We start from the raw sequence: 24,720 nt of genomic DNA on the forward strand, positions 1-24,720 counted from the left end.
CCTCAACAATTTCGACAGATTTAAATTAACCCTCCAAGGGACAAACTCCAAGTTTTTTATTGTCAATTACCCAGTATCAGGTCCAACCTGTCTCTGGTCTAATTTCTAAAAACTCTAACACAATTTAAAAGCGTCCAACGCCCAAGCTCCAAGCTTTACTACCCAAAAAAGTGCAAACACCATTCCAAACGGTAAAGTGGTCCAACCACTAGCTATTTTGGACCGTCCCCAGTTGTCCACGATTGCTAATCGAACTATCCCGTCCAACGGAAAATCTTAAGCGTCCCTAAGAAATGTGGAGCGTCACCTCCGAACAATGCACTTCTTAGCAGTCTAACTGCCGTTCTACAGAAATTTACCTTAATTTAAAACAACCATCACAACTCTACATTAAGTATATGACCGAAGCCGGTCCAACCGTTTCACCAATTAAAATTACCAATTACCTATTTTTCTAAATTCTCTTAAGTCATTTGTCACGTATCCGTTATTATTATCAGAACAATATTATTCTCGACAGATTATATCCGACTTTGCAAATTTTCAAACCATTACGACACAAACATTTACCAGCAATCTAATGAGTAGACATTAATTTCAAAATCCAATTCGGCACACTTTGGAATAATTCAACAGGTGGTGCCTACCTTTTAGATGGGCTGCCCTTTGTCCACTCAGTACGACCGCCGGATCTGTCTGCGTGACCCCTTCGGACGTCCACACCGCCAACAAATCCGTCCTCAACTCAACCCCGGGCCAATGCACCAAATGTTACGGGTCCACAATTGAGTGAAGAGTAAAAAACCAAGACAGTCCAGAAGGATGGTCAAAACAATGATTTATTTGCACACGCGTGGGAAGATGATTACTGCACACATCAGCAAGGATCTTCACCCAAAATACATTTCAAAATGCTTTTATACTGTCAGGGTATTATGACGCCCCCTCATGCGTTTACAAGCACATAATTTGCTTCCTAAGAACATTATTTGCAACTTGTACAGACAATAATCTATTCTAAGAAATACATGCAAACACAGAAGTTCCTCTTCCTGGCAAATAAGGCGATGGTCTTTGGCCTCTGGGTCGCCATGGGCTGGTCTTCTTCTCCTTGTCACCTGTTGTTAAGCAGAGTCTAGTGCTACAGGTTTGCTAAATACATTCAGGCCTCTACTCAGATCTGTGTCTAGGTTATATGTGATATATATGTGTGTTGTAAGCATGTATGCAATTACCCTACTATGTTCTCATCTCCCTCCAACATGTATCACCTGGACACTCTCACCAGTGAAGCTTAAAACCTTTTGGATGGAACATCAACTCGAAACAAGCACAAATATGCATTGTGTATAAAGATATAACAACATAAGAAATGGTTATAACTGCACCTGTAATAAAGGTTAATATGGTGTCAGTGTGTTAAATGTCTCCCTACTATCTTGAAGCTATATGTGATGTTATTAATGCAATGCTAATGCTATAAGATATATTGTAGCAGTAAAACAGTTTCTTTTAATTCCACAATACCTCACAGTAACTGCACTTGTAGAGTCTTTCTGGTGTGGATCTGTTGGTGTGCTTTCAGGCAACGTGGAGATTTAAAAGTCTTCTCACACAGGTCACATTTATAAGGTCTCTCCTCAGAGTGGGTAAATGTGGATTTTTAACTGTGCATCTGTTGTAAACTGTTTGCCACACTGATCACAGCAGTGCACATCATGTCCCATGTGAATGCGTAGGTGTCCTTAGACTGAGTCTAACCCTGAGGTTAGACTGTAAGGACTCTCTGCAGCCGTTATTCTCCTGTCTGTCTGACGTTAAGACTTGGATGGCTCTTAACTTTCTACATCTAAATGAAAGTAAAACTGAAGTCATTGTGTTTGGGCTTCCTAAAGACCCCAACCCTTCCTTTGATTTTATGGGACCCCTAACTTCTGAATGTACTTCCTCCATTAAGAGCCTCGGTGTTATTTTTGACAGTGCTTTTAAATTTGATAAACAAATCAGCTCCGTAGTCAAGGGATCTTTTTATCACCTACGGATTTTAGCTAAAGTCAAGTCCTACCTGTGCAGGAACGATCTAGAAAGGGTGGTCCATGCTTTTATTACTTCACGGCTGGACTACTGTAACTCCCTTTATGCTGGTTTAGATCGTTCCTGTCTGCATCGCCTCCAACTGGTGCAGAACGCTGCTGCTCGCCTGCTGACCGGTTCCAAAAAGAGAGACCACATCACTCCGGTCCTCTGCTCTCTCCACTGGCTCCCAGTTGCTTTTAGGATTGATTTTAAAATTTTACTGCTGGTTTTTAAGGTTCTTAACGGTACTGCACCTCCTTACCTGGCAGAGCTTCTTAGCATTTACTGCCCCAGCAGATCTTTGAGGTCAGCAGACTTGATGCTTTTAGATGTTCCCAGGTACAGATTAAAGACTAGGGGAGAGAGGGCTTTTGCTGTGGCTGCACCCAGACTGTGGAACAGTTTACCCCCCCCACATTAGATTCTCCACAAGCCTAGGAACTTTTAAAACTGCTCTTAAAACTCACCTCTTTTCATTGGCTTTCAGCAAGGTTTAACCTATTGTTTTTAATTTATTGTTTTATCAGTGAGGTATTTTATGTACCTGTGTTTTATAGTATTTTATATTTGTATTTTATTGTACAGCACTTTGGTCAGCCTTGGTTGTTTTTAAATGTGCTTTATAAATAAACTTGACTTGACTTGACTTGACTTGTGTGTATTTCGGCTCTGTTTCAGGCTGAAAGTTTTTCCACAGATGTCACAGCTGTACGCTTTAATTCCAGAGTGGGTAACTAGATGACTCTGTAAGTGGCTACGCTGAGTAAAAGCTCTGCCACACTGATCACAGCTGTACACTTTAACTCCACTGTGGATGAGTTGGTGTGCTTTTAGGCCACTCTTCCTGGAAAAAGACTTTCCACACAAGTCACAGCTAAAGGGTTTCTCTCCAGTGTGGATGACCTGATGACGTTTTAGATAAGACTTAGCAGAAAACCCATCCCACACTCGTCACAGCTGTATTTGTTCTCTCTCTTTCCTCTGTGAGGTTTGTCAGCCTCATGAGAGCGCTGACTTCTTGGTCCATGTTGGTCCTGCAGTGACAGACATACAAACACAGGCAGTGAGTGAAATGAAGTCGTGGAACAAACTGAATCTTCAAACTCCCTCCATCAACACTAGCTTTAAACCTGAAGGTGGAGCGTGGCACCAAACACCTTAAAGTAGTGATGGGTCCAGCAACACCGACCGGCGCATGTATCAAGCTCACAGAGCAAAACCTGCATCAGTGCTTTAAGAAAAAGCCATGTGAGCGATACAGCTGCTGTATCGCTCATTGCCAACGCGCCAAACTGTGTTTAAAAGGTAATGCATCCGTATCTGTCAATGGGCTGAGTCGCCTCAAAAAAAGGAAAATCACTCTCGCAAAGATAAAAAAATAAAAAATAAATATACATCTCTCTCCATAAGAAAATGGAGCCTGAAAGAAAGAGAAGTGTTTCTGCTGTGTGGGATCATTTTGATCTTTTAACTGCAAATAAGGTAACTGTGTGTCTGTCTTTGTTTCGGTGTAATCTATCAGAACAGGAAAAACAGCAATGCGACTTGCAGTGTAAATTATTTATTTCATTTTATGCAGGTTAAATGTCACATCTGTTCTGCGGAGCTTTCTCACACAAACAAAAGCACCTCCTCAGTGTTCAGGCATTACAGAGCCAAACATGAAAATGAGGAGACAAACACACTGAGAATGAACAGTCGGCCTATATTGATACTGAAAAGCTTTATCATCATTTTTTTAAATTAATATGTGTTTTATTTTGAAATCAAGCATCTAGGAAGACTGCTCTGGACCAGGCAGTCCTGAATTTTATTCTAAAGGACTGCCAACCCCTTAGTATTGTGGAGAGTGTCGGAGAGAAACATTCCAAGATCAGAGGATCCTTTAACGTTGTTTACTATTTTTATTTATTTTCTCATCTGATATAGTTATCATAATGAACATGTCAGTGATGAAAGCAAGAAAATAAAGAAAAATAGTAAACGGCTGTCTAATTAAATTGTTCCTGTGAACCTTAAGCCCAAAACAGCCTTAAATCATCCTTTAATATGTTTGGTGTTACAAACTTGAAGACCACAGAAACCGTCATCAGAAATTAATCGAATGAGTTTTTCAGCCTTCATTCATATTGAAATGTTGAAATCTTTCCTGCTAGACCAAAATGCAGCATTTGATACCGCTGACCATAACATTTTATTACAGCTATTATTAAACGGAGAGTCTTCTTCACACACATTGAGGTTAATTATGAAGCTTCAAGGGCTTCTGTGCTAATACCAGTTCTATTGACATTATACATGCTTTGGAAGGCATAGCATACATTTTCACTGCTATGCAGATGATACCCACTTTTATTGGTTAAACGGTTGGGATGTTTTAGATACATAATGAGCTTTAATTTTCTGCTTCTAAGTTCAGATAAAACTGAGGTTATTGTAATGGGACTTGAAAATCTTAGAAACACTGTCTAACAAGATCCTTACTCTGGACGGCATCGTCTTGAGCCGCCTGTTGTAGTGATTTGGCACATTATAAGTAAAATTGAAGCACACAATCCCGTCGCCCAACATCAACATTTATTTATATACAAAATAAAAATGCTTTTTGTTTACAGAAAAGAATTGTAACTTCACAATTCATCACCGTTTACGTGGGTACACAGGGTAAGTCCCCATCCTTATCCCATAGTGATTCGGGTAATTTGTCAGGGCCTTGGAAGGGTGGCCATGTCAGGATACATGTTTTAAAAATGCGCTAAATGTAGGATACATGTTTGAAAAAGGATACATGCTTTTAAAAATGTGGTAAAATGCAGGTTAAACATTTTAAGAAAGAAAAATCTGGATACATCTTTGGAAAAAAAAAAAAGCAGGGTAGCTGTTTGAAAGATACGGTACAATGCGTTTTTGTTTTTTTGGAAAGAATCAGTGTTTCAGAGAAAACATTATCAGCCTCCTTTGTAACACTCTGTGACCAAGCGTAGCTGTCCGATTTTCACCACGTCCAACCCCACCAGATTGTGGTATGCCTTGGCGATGGCGTCAAAGACTTTCCTTACTGATTTCAATTCGTGCAAGAGAGTCTCTGCCACCATGCGGACATTGACGTCGTCCATTTTGATGTTGCGGGCAATCAGCAGACATTGAATGGATGGAATGAAGCGAGGGGTGAGGAGTCTTTTTCTGATGCTGTAATAATTTTCAGCGTAAAAGTCATCCTCCGAGATTTGCAGACACTCTTGCTGTCTCTGGCTGGGGTGATCAAACTTACAGCCGTTGCATTCGTCAGTGAGGTACTTGTTGATTGCTAGGTTGACTAGATGATACACACCTGTTTTCATGGTATCGATAAAATAAAGAAGATGCCCGACCGTCAAGCTCGATGGCTTGCTGCTGCTGCTTCTCCAAGGGGCTATAGTAACGGGCGTGTCAGGTACTAATGAGCCCTCGTCCGAGGAGCTGTCCTCCTCCTCAGTGTGACGCAGGGGTGCAGACTCCATCCTTCTCGCTGTTTTGAGCTAAGAAAGGTTTTGGAGGAATGAGACGGCGGTCTTGTTTTAAAATAACAGAAGGTGGGTCGTGATCTGGAAGTGGGATGATCTTAAAGCGCTGGTAGGATATGAAGCGTTTGAAATGCAATACATGTCCTTATCAGCTGGAAATATTAATGCCAGAACTTACAACATGATACTTTTTACTTCATGTACAGGGTTTCCAAAATAAGTTTTATTTCAAGTAAACAAACTAATACATTTGATTCAGGTAAAACAGATCATCACATTTATTCTTGTAAAGGGTTTTCTAAAAAGTTTTATTTCATGTAAAGCGTTTCCAAGGCTGTTAGCCGCGTTGCCCTGTATTGAACTTATGTACAGTGTGCCAGTAAAGGGTGACATGCACTTCTGGCCCCTGTGTTGAATGAGCCCATGTTGGTGTGACCAAGTGGTCGGCGGGGTTCTAAAAGAAATGATAAAAATGACAACACCACCTGGGGGGAAATTCTAGCCCTCAGGAAATATGAAAAAATAAAATGTAATTAAAACAACGCTCGCACAGGTTCAGGGATGCACACTGAGGCCAACTCAAATATAAACACAATTTTATTTATTAATGTAAAATGAAAAACAAAACAACAGCGCACTGAATATCTAAAACGGTGTCCCAAATTACAATACAAATAAATACAACTGGGACTTACCAGCAGCGGTGGACCAAAAGAACCACACACAAAAAAAAAAAACCTACTATAGTCTATTCACCTGGTGCTGTACAACAATAGTAGTGTGGAAAACGACGCACCACCTGAGGTCCCACGGCCGCTGGTAAATCCTCAGTTCGCTGAAATAAAAGCACGAGATAAACACATTAAAAAGGATAAAAACATGGGACATAAACAAGCTCTCAACCTAGAAAACAAAAGAAAGAAACAATTAAAGGAAAACAAAAGTCGGTGATACAACACACCCAGTTAGACACCACAGAGCACTGATTAAAAATACTTTCACTCGGCGAACCAGCCCAAAGCTGGTGCTGGGTCCGATTATCCTTGGTCTGCTCGGTCTCACACAACTTCCCACAGCTGGGAGAAAGGGGAAAGGCAGTACCAGTTCGTATAACCGGCCCAGTATACGGCCGACAATCGCCCCGGCCAGCCACAAAAGCTGGAGCGAACAATAGTCCAAAAGGGCGTGGAAAGGCAAGCTACAGGGGAAAACTGGGCCGCCGACAGATTGACCGTAATATAACAAAATCAACAAAACAAGACAGCAGCAGGGCAGGTGCCCGACTCTCTACGTAGCCAAAGCAGGCGGTTGGTCCCCGAGAGGGCACGGCAGCAATCAAACCCTACAAATAAGAAAAAGGCAAAACTAACCTTAGTCTTCTTTAATTTACAAAACTAGCAGCTATAAAATAAGCTGCTTACCCCAGAACTTGGAGGCGCTGTACTGCACGGCGGATGCACTCACGCGTCTCCTCACCACGGCTGGAGCAAAGGAAAGAAAAACAGCCGCACTGTAGCGGGCCGCAGAAATATAACTACTAATTGCCGACGTCAGGGAGAGATCAGAAATCGAAGAGGAGACCTACCTGTAGCAATCACACGACCTGATCGCCTCAGTAATTTAACCAGCAAGCCAGCGTCTACCGCTGTATCGCACCAGAAGCTCGGGAGGAAATAATCCAACGAAAGAACCCGGCTTCTCTTTATACAGGTGAACGCCGCCCTGTAATCAATATACAGGTGTGCTCCTAGTTGACGTAAGCGCGCAGCGGGAGCAAGCACAGGAGGGAGAGAGAGAAAGCAGTAGCGCAAGTGGGGGCGAGAGAGAAAGAAAAAGCGAGTAGCCCCTCCGGCTACATCGGGTTTGTGAATTTGACACCTTAAGGTTTTGAAGTTGGGGATACATGCTCCTGGTGAGCATAAGATGTCTGATATCAGCTTGACATCTCAGTTATAAATGAAATTCAAAATGTTTTTGGAAGTATGACTAATGTATAATCTGACTTCTAAGGTACGCACGCCAAGGCCTAGAAGACAAGGGGACAGTTTACTTCGTGCTCTAAAAACACAAACCTTAATCTTTGATCTTCCAACTTTATCTTTCTGTTCTGGTTTTACAGTCTCTGTTTATTGAGTCGTACTTTGGGAACCACCCTGTTGTGAGACAAGGGTACACTGGGAGAGAATGCAGGCATTTTTTACTTAAGTAGAAGTATAGCTGCTAGTGTCAGAGATACTCAAGTAAAAGTTTGATAATGTATGGGCTCAGAAATGTGCTCAAAGTAAGAAAGTCAAAGTAGTAACCAAGCTGAATATTGTGCTATAATAAAATAATATTAGCAGGTGAGACTACAAACTTAGTCTGGTGGTGAAAAGGCACACGAGGCTCAGAGGCACATTAGAGGGTTAGAGCTCAGAGACCCTGAGCCTGGTGGTTGGGCTAGCAGCATGGTCTGGTGAAAGAGTCTAACATCCATGCATTACATGGTGTTGCGCCTGATCAAAAAACAAAACAAACAAGCAAAAAACCTATAAACTAACCCCCCCTTGTTTAGAGGTGATTGTCAGTTTGCTGGGTTTTTAGAGACACTGAGAGTGAGAGAGATCATGTTCTACATTACTTTAAAAGTGATTTTCAGAGCTGTTGATGTATGAAACAGTGTCCATATGGATCAACTCTATTTATGGTACTGAGTGTTAAATTGTGACAGTTTCAATAAAGTCTGCAAAATTCTTGCATTTATACTGGGGAGCAAGGAAAAGTTAGACGTTGGTTGTACTATTGAAAACCAGTTTCATAAAAGAACAATTAAACAGATATGAAGAAGAATGTGTTTGTAAAACTAGCGGTAAAGTATGGGAACTATAGGGCAGACTGTTTCTGCTATCAAAACAGTTTGTGTTGTTAATCCTGAATGATTCTTGGTCACAACATTTTACTCCACACACATTTGGAAAATCGCATAGTTTGACAATAAATATCCCAGTAAAGACGCTTTATTTCTTAACAAATATGCAGACGGAGTGATCTTTGTTAAAAGTAGAAGTTGTATCAGTAGCTAAACCGTTGTACACAAGAACTTTAAAAATCTATAGTGTGTGAGGTTGTGTAAGTAAGGGGTGGCTTGCCCTTCTCGCCCACGTGTCACAAACCATCTGTTGGATCGTGGATTTGTCACCTCAGCATTGTGAAAGTGGGGAAACACGCTTCTGGCTGAGCATAAGATTTCTGCTTACAACTTAGAATCTCAGTTCTAAATGAAATTAAAAATGTTTTTGTAAGTATGGCTAATGTATACTTTGACTTCTAATACATTCACACACGCGCACGCGCACGCACACACACAAACAACATCAACACAGAGAAGAAGAAGAGGGGGTAGTTTACTACGCATCATAAAAAACCCCGCAATCATTCATCTTCCAACTGTATCTTTCTGTTCTGAATATCCCAGCAAACTAAATCATCTCCATTTACACACATCAAATAGAAACATGAATCACTTGTAATGATTAGAAACTTGATAGAATTTCAAATCTAGTTTGGGGAGTCATTCAGTGAGAAACAGTGAAATGATTTTCCATGTGAAAAGGTGGACAGCAGAAACAGAAAGAAACAGTGAGAACTAAAAGAGAAACAAAGAGCTTTGGAACAACGAGGCAGCAGGAGGACAGCTGCAGTTTAACAGCTTCAATTCACTGACAGGAAACAACATTAGAAACATCATCATCCTCAACTCATTTGCTTCACTGACACTGACACCTTCAACGGACACACCTTCACTTTACCAACAGTGTTAATATATGGAAACATCCTGTGAGTGAAAGTGTGTGTGAAGGTGTGTATGTGTGTGTTAGTATCAGGATCAGAGAACGACAGCTTTCCTCTGTTCCAGTCCAGATTCACTCTGATCCTCTGGAACTTCTTCTTTACTGAGAGAGCAGTGAATGGAGCTGATGGTGAACGTGCTGAGTATTTACTTCCATCAAACCATATTCTCCATAATCCAGACAGTTTGTCTCCCTTCCTCTGCACAGACCCTGCTAACACACCCAGGAACCACCATGTACTGTCTCCAACTTCAACATCCCAGCTGTGAGTCCCTGAGTTAAAGCCCTCAGAGCCCAGGACAGAGATGTAACTGTCAAACCTCTCTGGATTATCAGGAAGCTGCTGCCTCTCTCCTCCTCGTCTCACACTGGTCAGATCTTCAGACAGGATGAGGTTTGGACTTGCAGTGTTTGGGTCCAGAATGAGAGCAGTGTAGGAGACCATGTCCTTCATGTTGTTCCAGATGTTGTAGGTCAGGTTGCCCAGGTGTTTGGCCTGGTCTATCAGAGCTCCTGAGGGCAGCTGTGGATCATCCAGCAGGGGGCAGCGCTGGACTCTTTCCACTGCAGCCTTGTAGTTGTGCAGGAATGAGACGTCTTCAGCTCTCAGCTCCTCCTCTGTGGCTCTGACTGTGTCTGAAAGAGCTGCTATCTCTCTGCTCAGAGCCTCCATCTTCTCCTTCATCATCCCACTCTTCTGCTCCTCTTCCTCCCTCAGTGCAGCCAGCCTGGCCTCCTCTTCCTCTGCTAGAAACTGGTGAAGCTTCTTAAACTGCTCCTTAATCTGCCTCTCTGTGTGTCGGGCCTGGACCTTAATGTGTTCTGCTGTTTGATCAAACTTCACTTGAACTTCTTCACAAACCTTTAACTTCTTCTTTAAGGGCTCCAGAGTTTCCTGAAGTTCCTTCTTGTGTTGTTGTGCAGCTTCATCGATGGGTCTGAATCTGTGATTGGTGTGTTTTTCTGAGTCTCTGCAGACGACACACACTGGCTGCTGATGGTCCAGACAGAAGAGTTTGAGTTTCTCAGAGTGCAGACTGCAGAGAGCCTCTGAAGCTCTCTGATCTCTCTCCTGTAAGAACGACTCACACAGGTTCTTCAAAGCTCGGTTTAAAGGTGGTTCATTCTTTGAAGATCTTCTCTTACAAACTGGACACTCGTGTGTTGGTCTCTCTCTCCACCATCTCTTCAGACAGTCTTTACAGAAGCTGTGGCTACATGACAGAATAACAGGATCTCTGAAGACCTCCTGACAGACCGGACAGCAGAGATCCTCCTCTGATCTGGAAGCCATTGAGTCTGTGAGTGAAGCTGAAAACAGCAGACAGGAAGTACAGTCAGTCCTGGCTCCCTCCTCCTCTACTACCTTCACTGAAACTTCCTTTGAGTCGTGTTTTTGCTCAAACTCACATTCAGTGTGTGGAGCGTCAGCAGCTTGAAGCAGCAGTGTTGGAGTTTCCACTTTTCTCTCCTGTAGCTGGACTCACTCAGAGGAAGCTGCTAGTTTGGTCTGAACTCAGTCTGATCGTCTGTCCGTCTCTCTTTACTGAGGACGAAGAACTTCCTGTTTCCTGGTTTGCCACATTTGAGTGACGTGAGGGGAGGAGACAAATGTTGCTGTTTGACTTTTAACTAAGATGTGTTTCAATCCTGCCTGTAGCTCAAAAACTGTAAAACAGTTTTTTGTCTTTTCACCTCCACAGGTCACAACATGAAACCTGTTGTGAAGTTTATAAAATAAAGTGTCACTCGGTGGTGCAGCTGTTTGTCAGCTTCTATTTTAGACTTTGTTCTGGTTCTTGTTCAGGTTCCCAGCAGTGGGAGTGTAATGCAGTCACACACACACAGGTGGTGTTAAGGTGGATTCACTTTGTTACAGACAGTGGTGTTATTTCTTGTAACTAAGGGTGTGTTTCACTCCAAAGTTCAGACATTAACCTGCCAGAAGTTGTAAAACCCATACGGTAAAAAATATATTTTAAAATATATTTTAAAATATATTTTTATATTTTGAAATATATTTTAGCACATATATTTTTTGGCCATTTTTTGTATATTTTGAAATATATTTCAAAATATATTGTACAATATATTTTTTTTTATTTTGAAATATATTTCAAAATATATTTTAAAATACAATTGAAAATTAATTAAAATCTTTCAAAATATATTTTACCCTCATATATTTCAGTCAAGAAAACACATTCACATGTAACAACTGAAAATCTTTATTTGATATCTAAAACAAACATAGCATATAAATCAAGCTAGGAACATACATTATACAACTTTATTCTCATAACATTATTAAAAATTGTAAAATAATAAAAAAAATACATATCTATATCTATATATATATATATATATACACACACACATATATATATATACACACATATACATTTTGCTATACAAAATGCAACTGCAACAAACACTTATAAATAACGATACTGTGAATTTGATGTGAACTGCTATTAACACAATAAAGATGTGATTACTCAAAGATATTTACTGATCAATAACAAGCAGAGGAATACACACACACACACACACACACACACACACACACACACACACATATATCTATATATCTATATATCTATATATATACACATATATATATACACACACATATATATATATATATATATATATATATATATATATATATATATATATATATATACACATATATATATATATATATATATACACACATATGTGTGTGTGTGGGGGGTGTATGTGAACATAATACATACTTAAGATGTAACTTTTTTCTTCTCCAACAGTCTGAGTTCCCCTAGCTTTGAATTGACTGCAATCCCCAAAGCCCCTCTGGATACATTGGGGAACCTCTTCCTGACTGCCACTGTAACAAACAAAAGTCACAGTTGTAGTACTTTTATCACAGTTAAAATAAAAACGTGATTTAAATTAGCTAGCTTCATTTAGGAAACAGATATTTCCGTTTATAGAGATACAGATATATTTTACACATAATTTTACCTTTTTTTTTCCCCGATGGAAATTCTATCCAGTTCACATTACAGTAATACTAACCCCTTTTGGTCATCTATCCTTACTCTCCAGCATTCAATCTGTTGACCTTCTTCGTCTGAGTCACACTACTTCAATGCATCATCACCTCTTTGTGCAATTTTTACTGTTGCAAAGTGAGTTACTTGTGCAGTATGCAATTTTAGATACACAGTCTTCACTTACTATATATGGCTGTCATGGTTTCTTTATCAAGGGCAGTTCTTCGCTCTGCGCCGATGTCTGTTTTGCTGTGTCCTCCTATAAAAAGCATGAACATTTGAGTGTCTGACTAGTTTTAGATTTCCAAAAATCTGATCTTTGTTCATCTAAACATTTGAACTACAACATTATGCTGTTTGGTAAAGAAACTGGTGACAGAGAAGTAGGCTTTTTAAAATACTGTTAGCTAACCATTGGAACTAAATTTCAAAGCTGTTTACCTTTTAAATTGCTCTGGATCAAAACCTCCAGTGGGAAGGCAGCCGTCAGAAGAACACGCACCATTGAAGTGGGTGTTTGGGCCTGAAGAGCAGCAGCCCACTGATGTTTAAGAATTTTTACTCCTGTAGCATGTGCTATCGCCACCTGTGGTTGCAATCACATAAAAAGAGTGTTTCAATATAAATTGTTTTTAAAAAACACATTTGAGTATGCACCTACCGAAATTCTCAGCAAAAATTACTTACATATTCAGCATCACTGGTACCCTTTAAATAAAAAAATACATACATACGAAGTCAACAATGTTGTTACAGACAGAGTGTAACTGGTTAAATAAAGGAAAGAAGGAAGAACTCAGAATAACTTAGATGATTGAGTCTTTACACTTTAATGAGAAAGATTTACATTTCTCGGTGGCACAAAGCAGAAGCAAAATACTTACTTTAGCATCACCAGATGTAGAAGCTTTGCATGAAGAGTTGGGCACCTATAAAGGATAATATTTAAAGATTAAAAAAACAAAGACACATAGCATTGACCGCCATAAAATCACTGAATAAATATCAGAATGTGACAATGTTGCACAACTATCTAAAACTTCTTCTAAGTCATGTGACATATTTTGATGACGTAAATATATCTATACAATTCAAGTAAATAGGTACAGCATACATGTTCTGGAGAAAAAAACAACAAACAAACAAGCAAAAAACAAAACAATATATAAGAATCCAGTAGGGTAAAAAATCTCTTCTGAAGCAATAGAGTTCATTTTGGGTGAAAAACAAAACATTGCTCTAAAATATATATACTGACACCAGCAATCAACATCCCGATTGAAATTATTTCCCTCCTAGTCAATCTACTGCTCTGTGCATGTGTCAAGCACTACGACTGTATCTATGCATATAAATTCACCATATACATCCTGCAAAAATGTCCCAAAGCGCTTACACATTCAGTCATCAACCCATTCACACACTGGTGATGGCAAGCTATATTGTAGCCACAGCCGCCATGGGACGCACTGGCAGAGGTGAGGCTGCCGGACACTGGCGCCACCGGGCCCTCTGACCACCACCAGTAGTAGGTGAAGTGCAAGGTACACAACGACCGAGACCGGCAACCTTCCGACTACAGGTGAACTATTCTTTATGTACTAGCAATCAAGCTTATTTAACTAAGAAGCTTGAGATATTTGAATGTAAAATAAAATAAATAACAATAAAAATAACATGATATAACAACGTACATTAAGGATATCTGCATTTAAATCCACAGGCTAAAAGTAATATAGTAAATGTGTTATTAATAGTACAGGTATTTGTGCAAAATAATTTACAGTATATCTCCAAAAGTTGAATCTGTTCATCTTTACGTAGCGTTTTGTGGGAGAAACGTTTCGTCACTCATCCAAGTGACTTCTTCAGTCTCAAATTTACAGTATAGTACTTTGCATGTACAGGTAGCTGTGGTGTGAATTGTAACTGAATATCAGATGAATGTCAGAGAAATGAAATGTATTCATTTTTTGTATTTATCAATCATAAAACCTTCTGTTTTGTGACAACAATAACTACTTTTTGTTGGTCGGTATATTGCCCCATAAACAATTGCGACAAGTAATGTCATTGTCATTTTAAGACCATGTAATGCCTTTGAGTGTATAATCATAAAATAACACCATAATAATGCAAGATCTACACACTTTCAATTGACAAACAAACTACTATTTCTTAAAATATTTAGATCATGGATATTAGGTATGAAAATATTAGATACCTTAAAAAACTTGAATAAATAGTAAATTTTCTAACAAATAGAAAACAAAATGCACAAAGAACTTTTATGGAGATTTTTCCATCTACAAATTTTTCCCTTTTTTACTGTGAAAAACAACATATCGTGCTGAAAAACACAATCTTATTAAGCAATGTATAACTAGTAGTACTGGTGTGAATGACGACAAACATAGCTAGTGTTTGGGAAATCTGTTATAAAACAGTTATTATTTCAATAGTTATGCTTAACATGTGACATAATATCACGTGACACAGACACTGCGTAAAAAACCACAACAACTAATACTTACTTTAGGAGAATGAGGGAGGGCAGCATCAGGTTGAGACTTTGACATCTGTAAGAGAAAAACTGATGTGTTAGAAACAACTCGCTTAAAAATACATTAATGTGGCAGACTGTTCCCTGTTCCGATGCAGTGTACAAGTACAATCAGAGCTGTCACAACAATGGGGCGGTGCCAAGTGGCTGCAACCCTAGGTACAATGTACAAGTACATATAACTACATATTATGTGAATAAAGCAAGAATCTGTTTAGGTTACGCACACTGCTGACTGATGCTTGTTAGGTTTATATGATTGTAAACTGCACAAAAACAACAAAGCAACAAAATTAATGAGAATGTGACAGGTGCGACCTGAGTCTGGGAACCGCCCCTGGTGGGCGGAGCTGGTCTTTGCTCCTTTGATAAGCGCAGGTGTGGGCAATTGGGCATTTTCTCTGCGAACCTGAAGCTGCAAGTGCTCAGTCCAAGTTGGGCAAGTTGGTGTTTGTAACTTCTGTCTATGAAAGTCTGATATGGGTCCTCCCCTAAACTTCTGTTAGAACGGTAGGTACACAAAAATGTACCATTTGAGCTCTGGCTTTGGCAGAGGTTTATAGTTATGTGCACCCTTGTAGGTGGGAAACATTGCTCCCGTGAGAACGGTACAGTGGACTTCATCGCCACTGACCCACAGTTATTAGGGTGTGACACGAACTTGTGGACAGGTAACAAAACAATTAAGTTGAGGAATATTCCTGTGTTTTATTGTCCAGCATAAGTGATCTCCTGCCTTTTATTCACAGAGTACCGAGCTGCTGCTTTGCCAAGTGGATTTCTGGCTGCGGGCAAAGGACCCGACACGTCACTGAATTTTAAACTGTTTTAAATGCGACAGACTGACTGCTGTGGCTGTCGATTGTTTGTTTCTTGTTTTATTTTTCTGTATCAGTAGGCACCACAGATATTGATTCTTTTAGTATTTTAACCTCTTTTTTATATATATATATATATAGAGAGAGATATTGTCTCAAACGGTGAAGGCGCTGTGTGGAAAACAAATCCTTTTTTTGTCTCGCCGCTTTTGCATGCACAGCGGTGGGTCTGAGTGAAGACGGCACTGAAGACTTGACTTTTTCTATAGTGTTTTGCCCATTTGGGGGTTATGTGTGAGTTGCCGTCCCTTTTTAACCTGTGTGCTGTGTTGATTTGTTCCTACACAGTTCCCCGCAGCGCTTGTCCTGTCTCACGGGCAATCGTACAGTTTTATCATTTTTAAACAAGGTAAAGTTTTTAATTGTTTTTAAGTACCGCTGTTACATTGTTACTTTTATTTTGTATTAAAAATTAAATTCTTTTTAACTGACTGTGCGCCTACGGCTCTGTCCTATTTTAAATAGGTACCTACCACGGGCCACAATAATGACAAACAAATTGATTAGATTTCACTTACGTCAGGAAGATCTGCATTCATTGTCATGGGCTGAAATAAATAGGCACAAACATTAATGCTAAACAACCAAAAGAACCTCCAGAAGGCCTTAAAATTATTAAAAAGGCAAGGAAATTTGGAACATTGTAATTAGTGATTATTAATGAAGCATAACTGTGCTTTGTTTCTAACCTTGGTAAGTAAATGTTCTGTAGCCTGAAGGAGAGGTGGGATTTCTGTGAAAGTCAAATTAAATGTGAATAGGTTTTGATAGTCTTTGTATATAACAAGTGTAAACACACACATAACACATGCAATAGTACAGTACTTACTTTCAAGTATTTCATTTTTCAGCCTCTCGTTCTCTCTTTTTAGATTCGAGTTCTCTTCTCTCAACTGATTAATGACACGCTGTAGATGTTCAATTTTCTTTTCATTCCATAACTTTAGATCGTTTTGTTGGTCTGTTGGGTATGCCTAAAAAATGAAACAAAAAACTCTCTCTTTAAAAGCCACCTTAGTGATTCTGTATGAAGGAATGATCTCAGAGCAGTTGTGGCAAAATGTTGGAAAAATTTTGAATAACAAATTGTTTAACTAATAAATTCTTATTCTCAAAAAGATAAACAATAAGCACAAATGTGTGTGTGTATGTATACAGTCAAGTCACAATTTATTTAGACACCTTCAACTAGGGCTGTGCGATGTGACCAAAATCTCATATCCCGACATAAGACATCTATCGTCCTGATAACGACATAAATCACAAAAATTTAACATTTTATGTAAATTATGTGAATCTCGGGCAACTCGACTTGCGTGAAGTGTTTCCAGCTGGGCGTCGTGTACCTGGAGTCGAGTGTTTTAACCGATGCATGAAATGTTACATAAGTTGTATGTAATAAACAACATAAGTTGTTTATTACACAACGTGCTGCGGGGAAAAGTCTGTTCTAACCATACTTGCCAACCTTGAGACCTGAGAATTACAAAGATATTCAAAAGGGCTGTTGGGGGGTTACACATGCATATATATATACTGTATATATATGCAAAACAGGTATACATATATATATATTAGTATATATGTGTGTGTGTACCTGTGGCAAAACACTCACCTTTTTCTTAGCTCAAGGAGTTTCATAGAAGGTTTACTTTTTCTCTTAAGCACCTCTGGCTTGGGTAGTTGTTCCTCAATTTCCTTAAGTTTTGTTTGCAAGGTTTTTTCCCTTTCTGAGGAGGCAGAATAATAATAAAAAAAAAAGGCTAAAGTACATCATAATAAAATTGATTAAGTTAGATATTTTGATTAACAAATAAGCGACAATAAAGTAATATTATATTGGAGAAAAGGCACCTGCTAGCTTGATGATGGAGGCTTCATAGACCGGCCACCCGCCTTTTGGCTCCTTGGCGCCTTGTCGCCACTCCACCAAATAAACATCCTTTTCCTCCAAACCGTCCAAGTATTCCTCCTCATCAAAATCCCGAATGTGTTCAGTTGGCAGAATTGAGAACTTTCCATCTTCCGACCACTTAATTAACGCGAACATTATCCGCTTGTGTCTTCCCGCCTGTATCGCGCCATTCCACTCACTGTCGGAAATTGCGCCTCAGAGGTCGGTTATATTTAAAAAAAAAAAAAAAAAATAAAAAAAAAACAACAACAACAACTAACAAACAGATTTTTTTATGCTGTTGTTGTGTTGTTGTTTGGGAATATTTAAATATTTACTTTTTACGTATTACTTTTTATTTTATCTTAATTTATAAAAGCACAATGGCAACCCGCATGCGCATACTCTGCTCCGCGCATTAACCTACAGATCTAGAACGAATACGCTGCATTTTTGGAATAATCTCTGGTGAGCATAGATTTCATAGAAAAAAAAACATACTATATTGTTTTAAGTGTTTACCTTTTTTCGATTAATCCTGTGACGATAAAGACTGATGTTTTTAGGACTTTACGTTTAAGTTTTTAAAGTTTTTCTTAAGGTGTGCATTGCGCGTGCAGACCCTCTCGGAAGCAAATGCTGCAATTTTGCGAACTCCCTGGAAAACTGCTCGGTAAGCATATATTTCACAGTAACATGCTACATTTATTTTATATGTTGCAGTTTCTGTTTTACAATCCTCGATGTTTTCTTCAATGTAATTTTAATTTCATCAATAGGTCACATGTAAGTCAAAATGAGCGAGCCTCCTGAAAGGATTTCGTATAAACGTTATCTAACTGATCCACGGAGATGGGCACAAAAAGAAAGGTGTGTTGGTAATGTAATATCCCTCACTCTTTAACATTAACGAATGCCATAGGGCCGCACAATCAATTAATCTAGTGGCAATCACTAAGGATGCCACAATTATGTAATCGTTCAAAGTGGCAAATAATCGTCCACTGCATGCTTAAGATGTTTGTTTGTTTTTTATCAAGAATAAACAAAGCCAATGTGTAATAGACATTTGGGGTTTAATACTCCAGAATAGCATTGAAGGATTTACAATTAGTGTTTTCAGCTTATGTTCTTGTAAAAATAGGACATGCAGTTGCTTAAAACAACATCATTCTAAGTAATTTTTATATAATGTAATTAATAACCACAATGAAAATATTAAGGAAAAAATGACAATCTTTATAAATTACCATAGCATAAGGTACGATAAATGTACTCTGGCTCCCAAATGAATGATCTGGAGTTTTAAACAGCGAGGCTATGTCTAATCTGCTTATTACTGATCAATAAACATCTTTATAAGTGATCACATCTTTATCGTTTTAATAGCAGTTCACTTAGAGTTCAAATATAGCAATAAGCAATTTCTATTTTCTTTCTATTTCTTTTTCAGAATTAAGGTTGCAGAAGAAGAACTTCAGAATGTTATCAAGGAATGTCAAAAGGTATGCCTTATGATATAATTGGTGGTTCAATTTGCATTTTTGTAAATTCATATATATATAAGTTGTTCTAAACCTTTATGAATTTCTTTTTAACATAAAATAATGTTGATAATCAAACAGTTGCTGGTCCATCTTGACATAGTATGGACATAGTATGAAATAACAATACTATGGAAGTCAGTAGGGACAAGAAACTGGTTACCAGCATTCTTGAAAATATCTTCTTTTGTGTTCAACAGAACAAAGAAACAGGTTTAGAACAACTTGAGGGTGATGATTACCAAAATAAAGTTTTATTCCTTTTTCCTTTTTATCTTATCATCCATTTTATCATATCCCTTAGCATTTAATTACTTCAGTTATACCAAATAATAAATGATTGATTAATATTACTATTAATAAATGATCTTATTGGTCTCTTTTTAAGGTTAGTATTGGAATACAAACATTTTGGGTTAACTGCAATGAAAACACTTTTAATGCATAAATCTAAATTGGATTTATCATGAATATTGGACTATAGATTTGTTGAAATAAGTACACCATAGTTAGTTGAATTTTCAAGTCAAGAAATGAAATCAAAAAGATCATTAAATTTCTAGACATTATTTTTTAAAGAATATTCATGAATTAGTGCATTGATAGAAAAAATAAAACAAGTAATCATTGTTCTAATTATTATTTTTACAGTAATTTCTACTTTCTACTGCAATCATATATTCTTACAGAATTTATCATGAAAGAAAGCACTAAGCATTCATTTTGAGAGTTAATCTTGGACAGCCAAAGCACACTTACATTTTGGCAAGACTGAATGGACATGTCAAATAGTGCACAATTAGTGAATAATACCAATTTCAAATGTCTGCTGTAATGTTAAAAAAAAGAGATGCATAAATACAGTATATATATATATATATATATATCGGTGAGATATGTCTATATCTCACCAATATAGACATAAATGCGTCTATGAGTCCACTAGGCTGATGCTCTTACACTGAAGATTTGTAATGTGATGTTTACAGGACCCATAATTCTCACTCTCTCTCTTCTCTTTTCAAGGAAATCCCAGACACCCTTCCAGAAGACAGAACTCTGCTGATGACTAATGATGAAGAGTGCACTGCAGGTCCTGTTCAGATAGAGGTCCCAGTGGATTCAGGTCAAACTAAAGAGCAAAATCAACTACTACTTCTGGCACTTAAGCTCAAACACAGTTTGACCAATGACTGTCTTGAAGATATCATGAAAATCCTTAATGTTGTTGGTGGCAGTGATTCAGCGTGCAGGACAAAATATTCATTTTTCAAAGCTTTTGATGATACAAAAGACATCATGAAAATCTGTTATGTGTGTGAGCAGTGTAATAATATAATGTCAGCTGAGCTGGACCAAGTTCATTGTGTTCAATGCAACATCACCTATGACAAAGCAAGTTGTCATGGTTGGCTGTGTGGCAGGCAGGCAGGAGAGGTGGATCCAAAATGCAGGACTCAGACACAGGGAGTTCAAACTTAAAGCGCAGCTTTATTGCTGGGACAAAACCTTGAATTAACTAAACTCACCAAAAGACAACAAAAGACGCGAACAGAGGAACTAAGGTCTGAAACACTGGAAAACAAAACTGAACCTGAGCAGATGACTAAACACAAGGAACACTGGAAACAGAACACACACAGCTAGTTGAGGGTACGACGCGACACTGAGCAAGGGCAAACACAGGGCTAATATACACAGGGTAGTAACGAGGGGAATGAGACACAGAAGGGGAGCACAGCTGGGAGAAATCAGAACTGACGAGACGAGGGAGCAAAGTAGAATACACTCACAAGAGACATGGACCTTCAAACTAAAACAGGAAGTAGCACAGACGCAAACTAGACTAGGGGAGACAGAGCAACTAAGAACACAGAACAACAACAAAGACACAGAGGGGAGCTATTAAATACTCAGAGAACTAAAGAGAATACAAGAGAGCCAAACTAAGACACTAAAGAATAAACTGGGGAACAAAGGGAACTGAGACCATAATACAAAACTCAGAGACAAGAAACTCAAAACACTGGGTCACCGACCCAGGACCGTGATAGTACCCCCTGAAGGGCTGGCTCCAGACAGCCCAACAGGGAAAACAAAAACGCCTAAAACACAAAACCACCCGACCAGGGCGGGCGGCGGGGCCCAGGACGGAGGGCTCGGAACAAAACCAAAACATCCATCACATGAACGCAGAAAAGAGTCCAACACAAAATGTCCATGAAAAGCACAGGGGCCCGGGAATTAGTGAAAACAAAACAGGCGGGCCAAAAACAACCATGGGTTGCAGGGAACGGAGTCCAGAAACATAGTTCAGGGGGCCGACCCTGGTCCCGACAGTACAGGAGCCAAGGGGAAAGCAGTTCAGGTGGCCGACCGTGCGCACGGCAACGGCGGCGACGGGCAAACAGTTCAGGGGCCGCCCTCGACGCCATGATGCCGACTCCGAGGCCTGGAAAGCGGCCAACAAAGGCGAGGAGGCGCAGGTCGAGCTGGCTCTGACAGCAGAGTTGCCACTGCAGGACCAGGCGAGGCTGGAACAGATGCTGAGGCCGCAGGCGGCGAGGACGAAGGCTCGGAGGCCGCAGGCGGAGCAGGTGAGGCCGAAGCTGTTACTGGACCAGGCGAAGCTGAGGCCGGACCAGGCAAGGCAGGACCGGGCGGCAGCGTGGCAGCTGCGGAAGCCAATGAAGCGGAGGCTGGACCAGACGAGGATGAAGACACGGAGGCAGGACCGGGCGGCAGCGTGGCAGCTGCGGAAGCCAATGAAGCGGAGGCTGGACCAGACGAGGATGAAGACACGGAGGCAGGACCGGGCGGCAGCGTGGCAGCTGCGGAAGCCAATGAAGCGGAGGCTGGACCAGACGAGGATGAAGACACGGAGGCTGGACCAGACGAGGATGAAGACTCGGAGGCTGGACCAGACGAGGATGAAGACTCGGAGGCTGGACCAGACGAGGATGAAGACTCGGAGGCTGGACCAGACGAGGATGAAGACTCGGAGGCTGGACCAGACGAGGATGAAGACTCGGAGGCTGGACCAGACGAGGATGAAGACTCGGAGGCTGGACCAGACGAGGATGAAGACTCGGAGGCTGGACCAGACGAGGATGAAGACTCGGAGGCTGGACCAGACGAGGATGAAGACTCGGAGGCTGGACCAGACGAGGATGAAGACTCGGAGGCTGGACCAGACGAGGATGAAGACTCGGAGGCTGGACCAGACGAGGATGAAGACTCGGAGGCTGGACCAGACGAGGATGAAGACTCGGAGGCTGGACCAGACGAGGATGAAGACTCGGAGGCTGGACCAGACGAGGATGAAGACTCGGAGGCTGGACCAGACGAGGATGAAGACTCGGAGGCTGGACCAGACGAGGATGAAGACTCGGAGGCTGGACCAGACGAGGATGAAGACTCGGAGGCTGGACCAGACGAGGATGAAGACTCGGAGGCTGGACCAGACGAGGATGAAGACTCGGAGGCTGGACCAGACGAGGATGAAGACTCGGAGGCTGGACCAGACGAGGATGAAGACTCGGAGGCTGGACCAGACGAGGATGAAGACTCGGAGGCTGGACCAGACGAGGATGAAGACTCGGAGGCTGGACCAGACGAGGATGAAGACTCGGAGGCTGGACCAGACGAGGATGAAGACTCGGAGGCTGGACCAGACGAGGATGAAGACTCGGAGGCTGGACCAGACGAGGATGAAGACTGGAGGCTGGACCAGACGAGGATGAAGACTCGGAGGCTGGACCAGACGAGGATGAAGACTCGGAGGCTGGACCAGACGAGGATGAAGACTCGGAGGCTGGACCAGACGAGGATGAAGACTCGGAGGCTGGACCAGACGAGGATGAAGACTCGGAGGCTGGACCAGACGAGGATGAAGACTCGGAGGCTGGACCAGACGAGGATGAAGACTCGAGGCTGGACCAGACGAGGATGAAGACTCGGAGGCTGGACCAGACGAGGATGAAGACTCGGAGGCTGGACCAGACGAGGATGAAGACTCGGAGGCTGGACCAGACGAGGATGAAGACTCGGAGGCTGGACCAGACGAGGATGAAGACTCGGAGGCTGGACCAGACGAGGATGAAGACTCGGAGGCTGGACCAGACGAGGATGAAGACTCGGAGGCTGGACCAGACGAGGATGAAGACTCGGAGGCTGGACCAGACGAGGATGAAGACTCGGAGGCTGGACCTGGCGACGCTGATGAGGCCGCAGGTGACGGCGTGGAAGCCGGACCTGGCGACGCTGATGAGGCCGCAGGTGACGGCGTGGAAGCCGGACCTGGCGACGCTGATGAGGCCGCAGGTGACGGCGTGGAAGCCGGACCTGGCGACGCTGATGAGGCCGCAGGTGACGGCGTGGAAGCCGGACCTGGCGACGCTGATGAGGCCGCAGGTGACGGCGTGGAAGCCGGACCTGGCGACGCTGATGAGGCCGCAGGTGACGGCGTGGAAGCCGGAGACGAAGAGGCCGCAGGTGACGGCGTGGAAGCCGGACCTGGCGACGCTGATGAGGCCGCAGGTGACAGCGTGAAGCCGGACCTGGCGACGCTGATGAGGCCGCAGGTGACAGCGTGGAAGCCGGACCTGGCGACGCTGATGAGGCCGCAGGTGACGGCGTGGAAGCCGGACCTGGCGACGCTGATGAGGCCGCAGGTGACGGCGTGGAAGCCGGACCTGGAGAGGCTGATGGGGCCGCAGGTGACGGCGTGGAAGCCGGAGACGAAGAGGCCGCAGGTGACGGCGTGGAAGCCGGACCTGGCGACGCTGATGGGGCCGCAGGTGACGGCGTGGAAGCCGGACCTGGCGACGCTGATGGGGCCGCAGGTGACGGCGTGGAAGCCGGAGACGAAGAGGCCGCAGGTGACGGCGTGGAAGCCGGAGACGAAGAGGCCGCAGGTGACGGCGTGGAAGCCGGACCTGGCGACGCTGATGAGGCCGCAGGTGACAGCGTGGAAGCCGGACCTGGCGACGCTGATGAGGCCGCAGGTGACAGCGTGGAAGCCGGACCTGGCGACGCTGATGAGGCCGCAGGTGACGGCGTGGAAGCCGGACCTGGCGACGCTGATGAGGCCGCAGGTGACGGCGTGGAAGCCGGACCTGGAGAGGCTGATGGGGCCGCAGGTGACGGCGTGGAAGCCGGAGACGAAGAGGCCGCAGGTGACGGCGTGGAAGCCGGACCTGGCGACGCTGATGGGGCCGCAGGTGACGGCGTGGAAGCCGGACCTGGCGACGCTGATGGGGCCGCAGGTGACGGCGTGGAAGCCGGAGACGAAGAGGCCGCAGGTGACGGCGTGGAAGCCGGAGACGAAGAGGCCGCAGGTGACGGCGTGGAAGCCGGAGACGAAGGCACTGCAGCTGGCGGCGTAGATGGTGA

The 24,720-nt window shown here is 42.2% G+C and overlaps 2 protein-coding genes and 1 long non-coding RNA gene across 3 annotated transcripts in view; all 3 read right to left on the reverse strand.

Annotated features, from left to right (window-relative positions):
- Window positions 1-24,720, reverse strand: part of LOC120438415 — a 190,598-nt gene that overhangs the window by 96,034 nt on the left and 69,844 nt on the right. The window lies entirely within an intron of this gene.
- On the reverse strand, window positions 6,159-7,451 carry LOC120438441. The gene is made up of 3 exons (XR_005611905.1): window positions 7,165-7,451; window positions 7,001-7,089; window positions 6,159-6,921 (listed from the first exon to the last, which is right to left on the reverse strand). It is a non-coding gene; the product is annotated as an uncharacterized LOC120438441 (long non-coding RNA).
- LOC120432729 (nuclear factor 7, ovary-like) lies at window positions 9,006-11,045 on the reverse strand. Its single transcript, XM_039608796.1, has 2 exons — window positions 10,820-11,045; window positions 9,006-10,720 (listed from the first exon to the last, which is right to left on the reverse strand). Exon 2 carries the CDS (start codon window positions 10,701-10,703, stop codon window positions 9,312-9,314), a length of 1,392 nt encoding a protein of 463 aa, XP_039464730.1. The 5' UTR covers window positions 10,704-10,720; window positions 10,820-11,045; the 3' UTR covers window positions 9,006-9,311.

Source organism: Oreochromis aureus, linkage group 3 (genome assembly GCF_013358895.1).
Source record: "Oreochromis aureus strain Israel breed Guangdong linkage group 3, ZZ_aureus, whole genome shotgun sequence".
NCBI lineage: Eukaryota > Metazoa > Chordata > Actinopteri > Cichliformes > Cichlidae > Oreochromis > Oreochromis aureus.

Bases quoted from the DNA above. Each gene is read 5' to 3' on its own strand.
- LOC120432729 (XM_039608796.1), bottom strand. From the start codon at position 10,703: ATGGCTTCCAGATCAGAGGAGGATCTCTGCTGTCCGGTCTGTCAGGAG.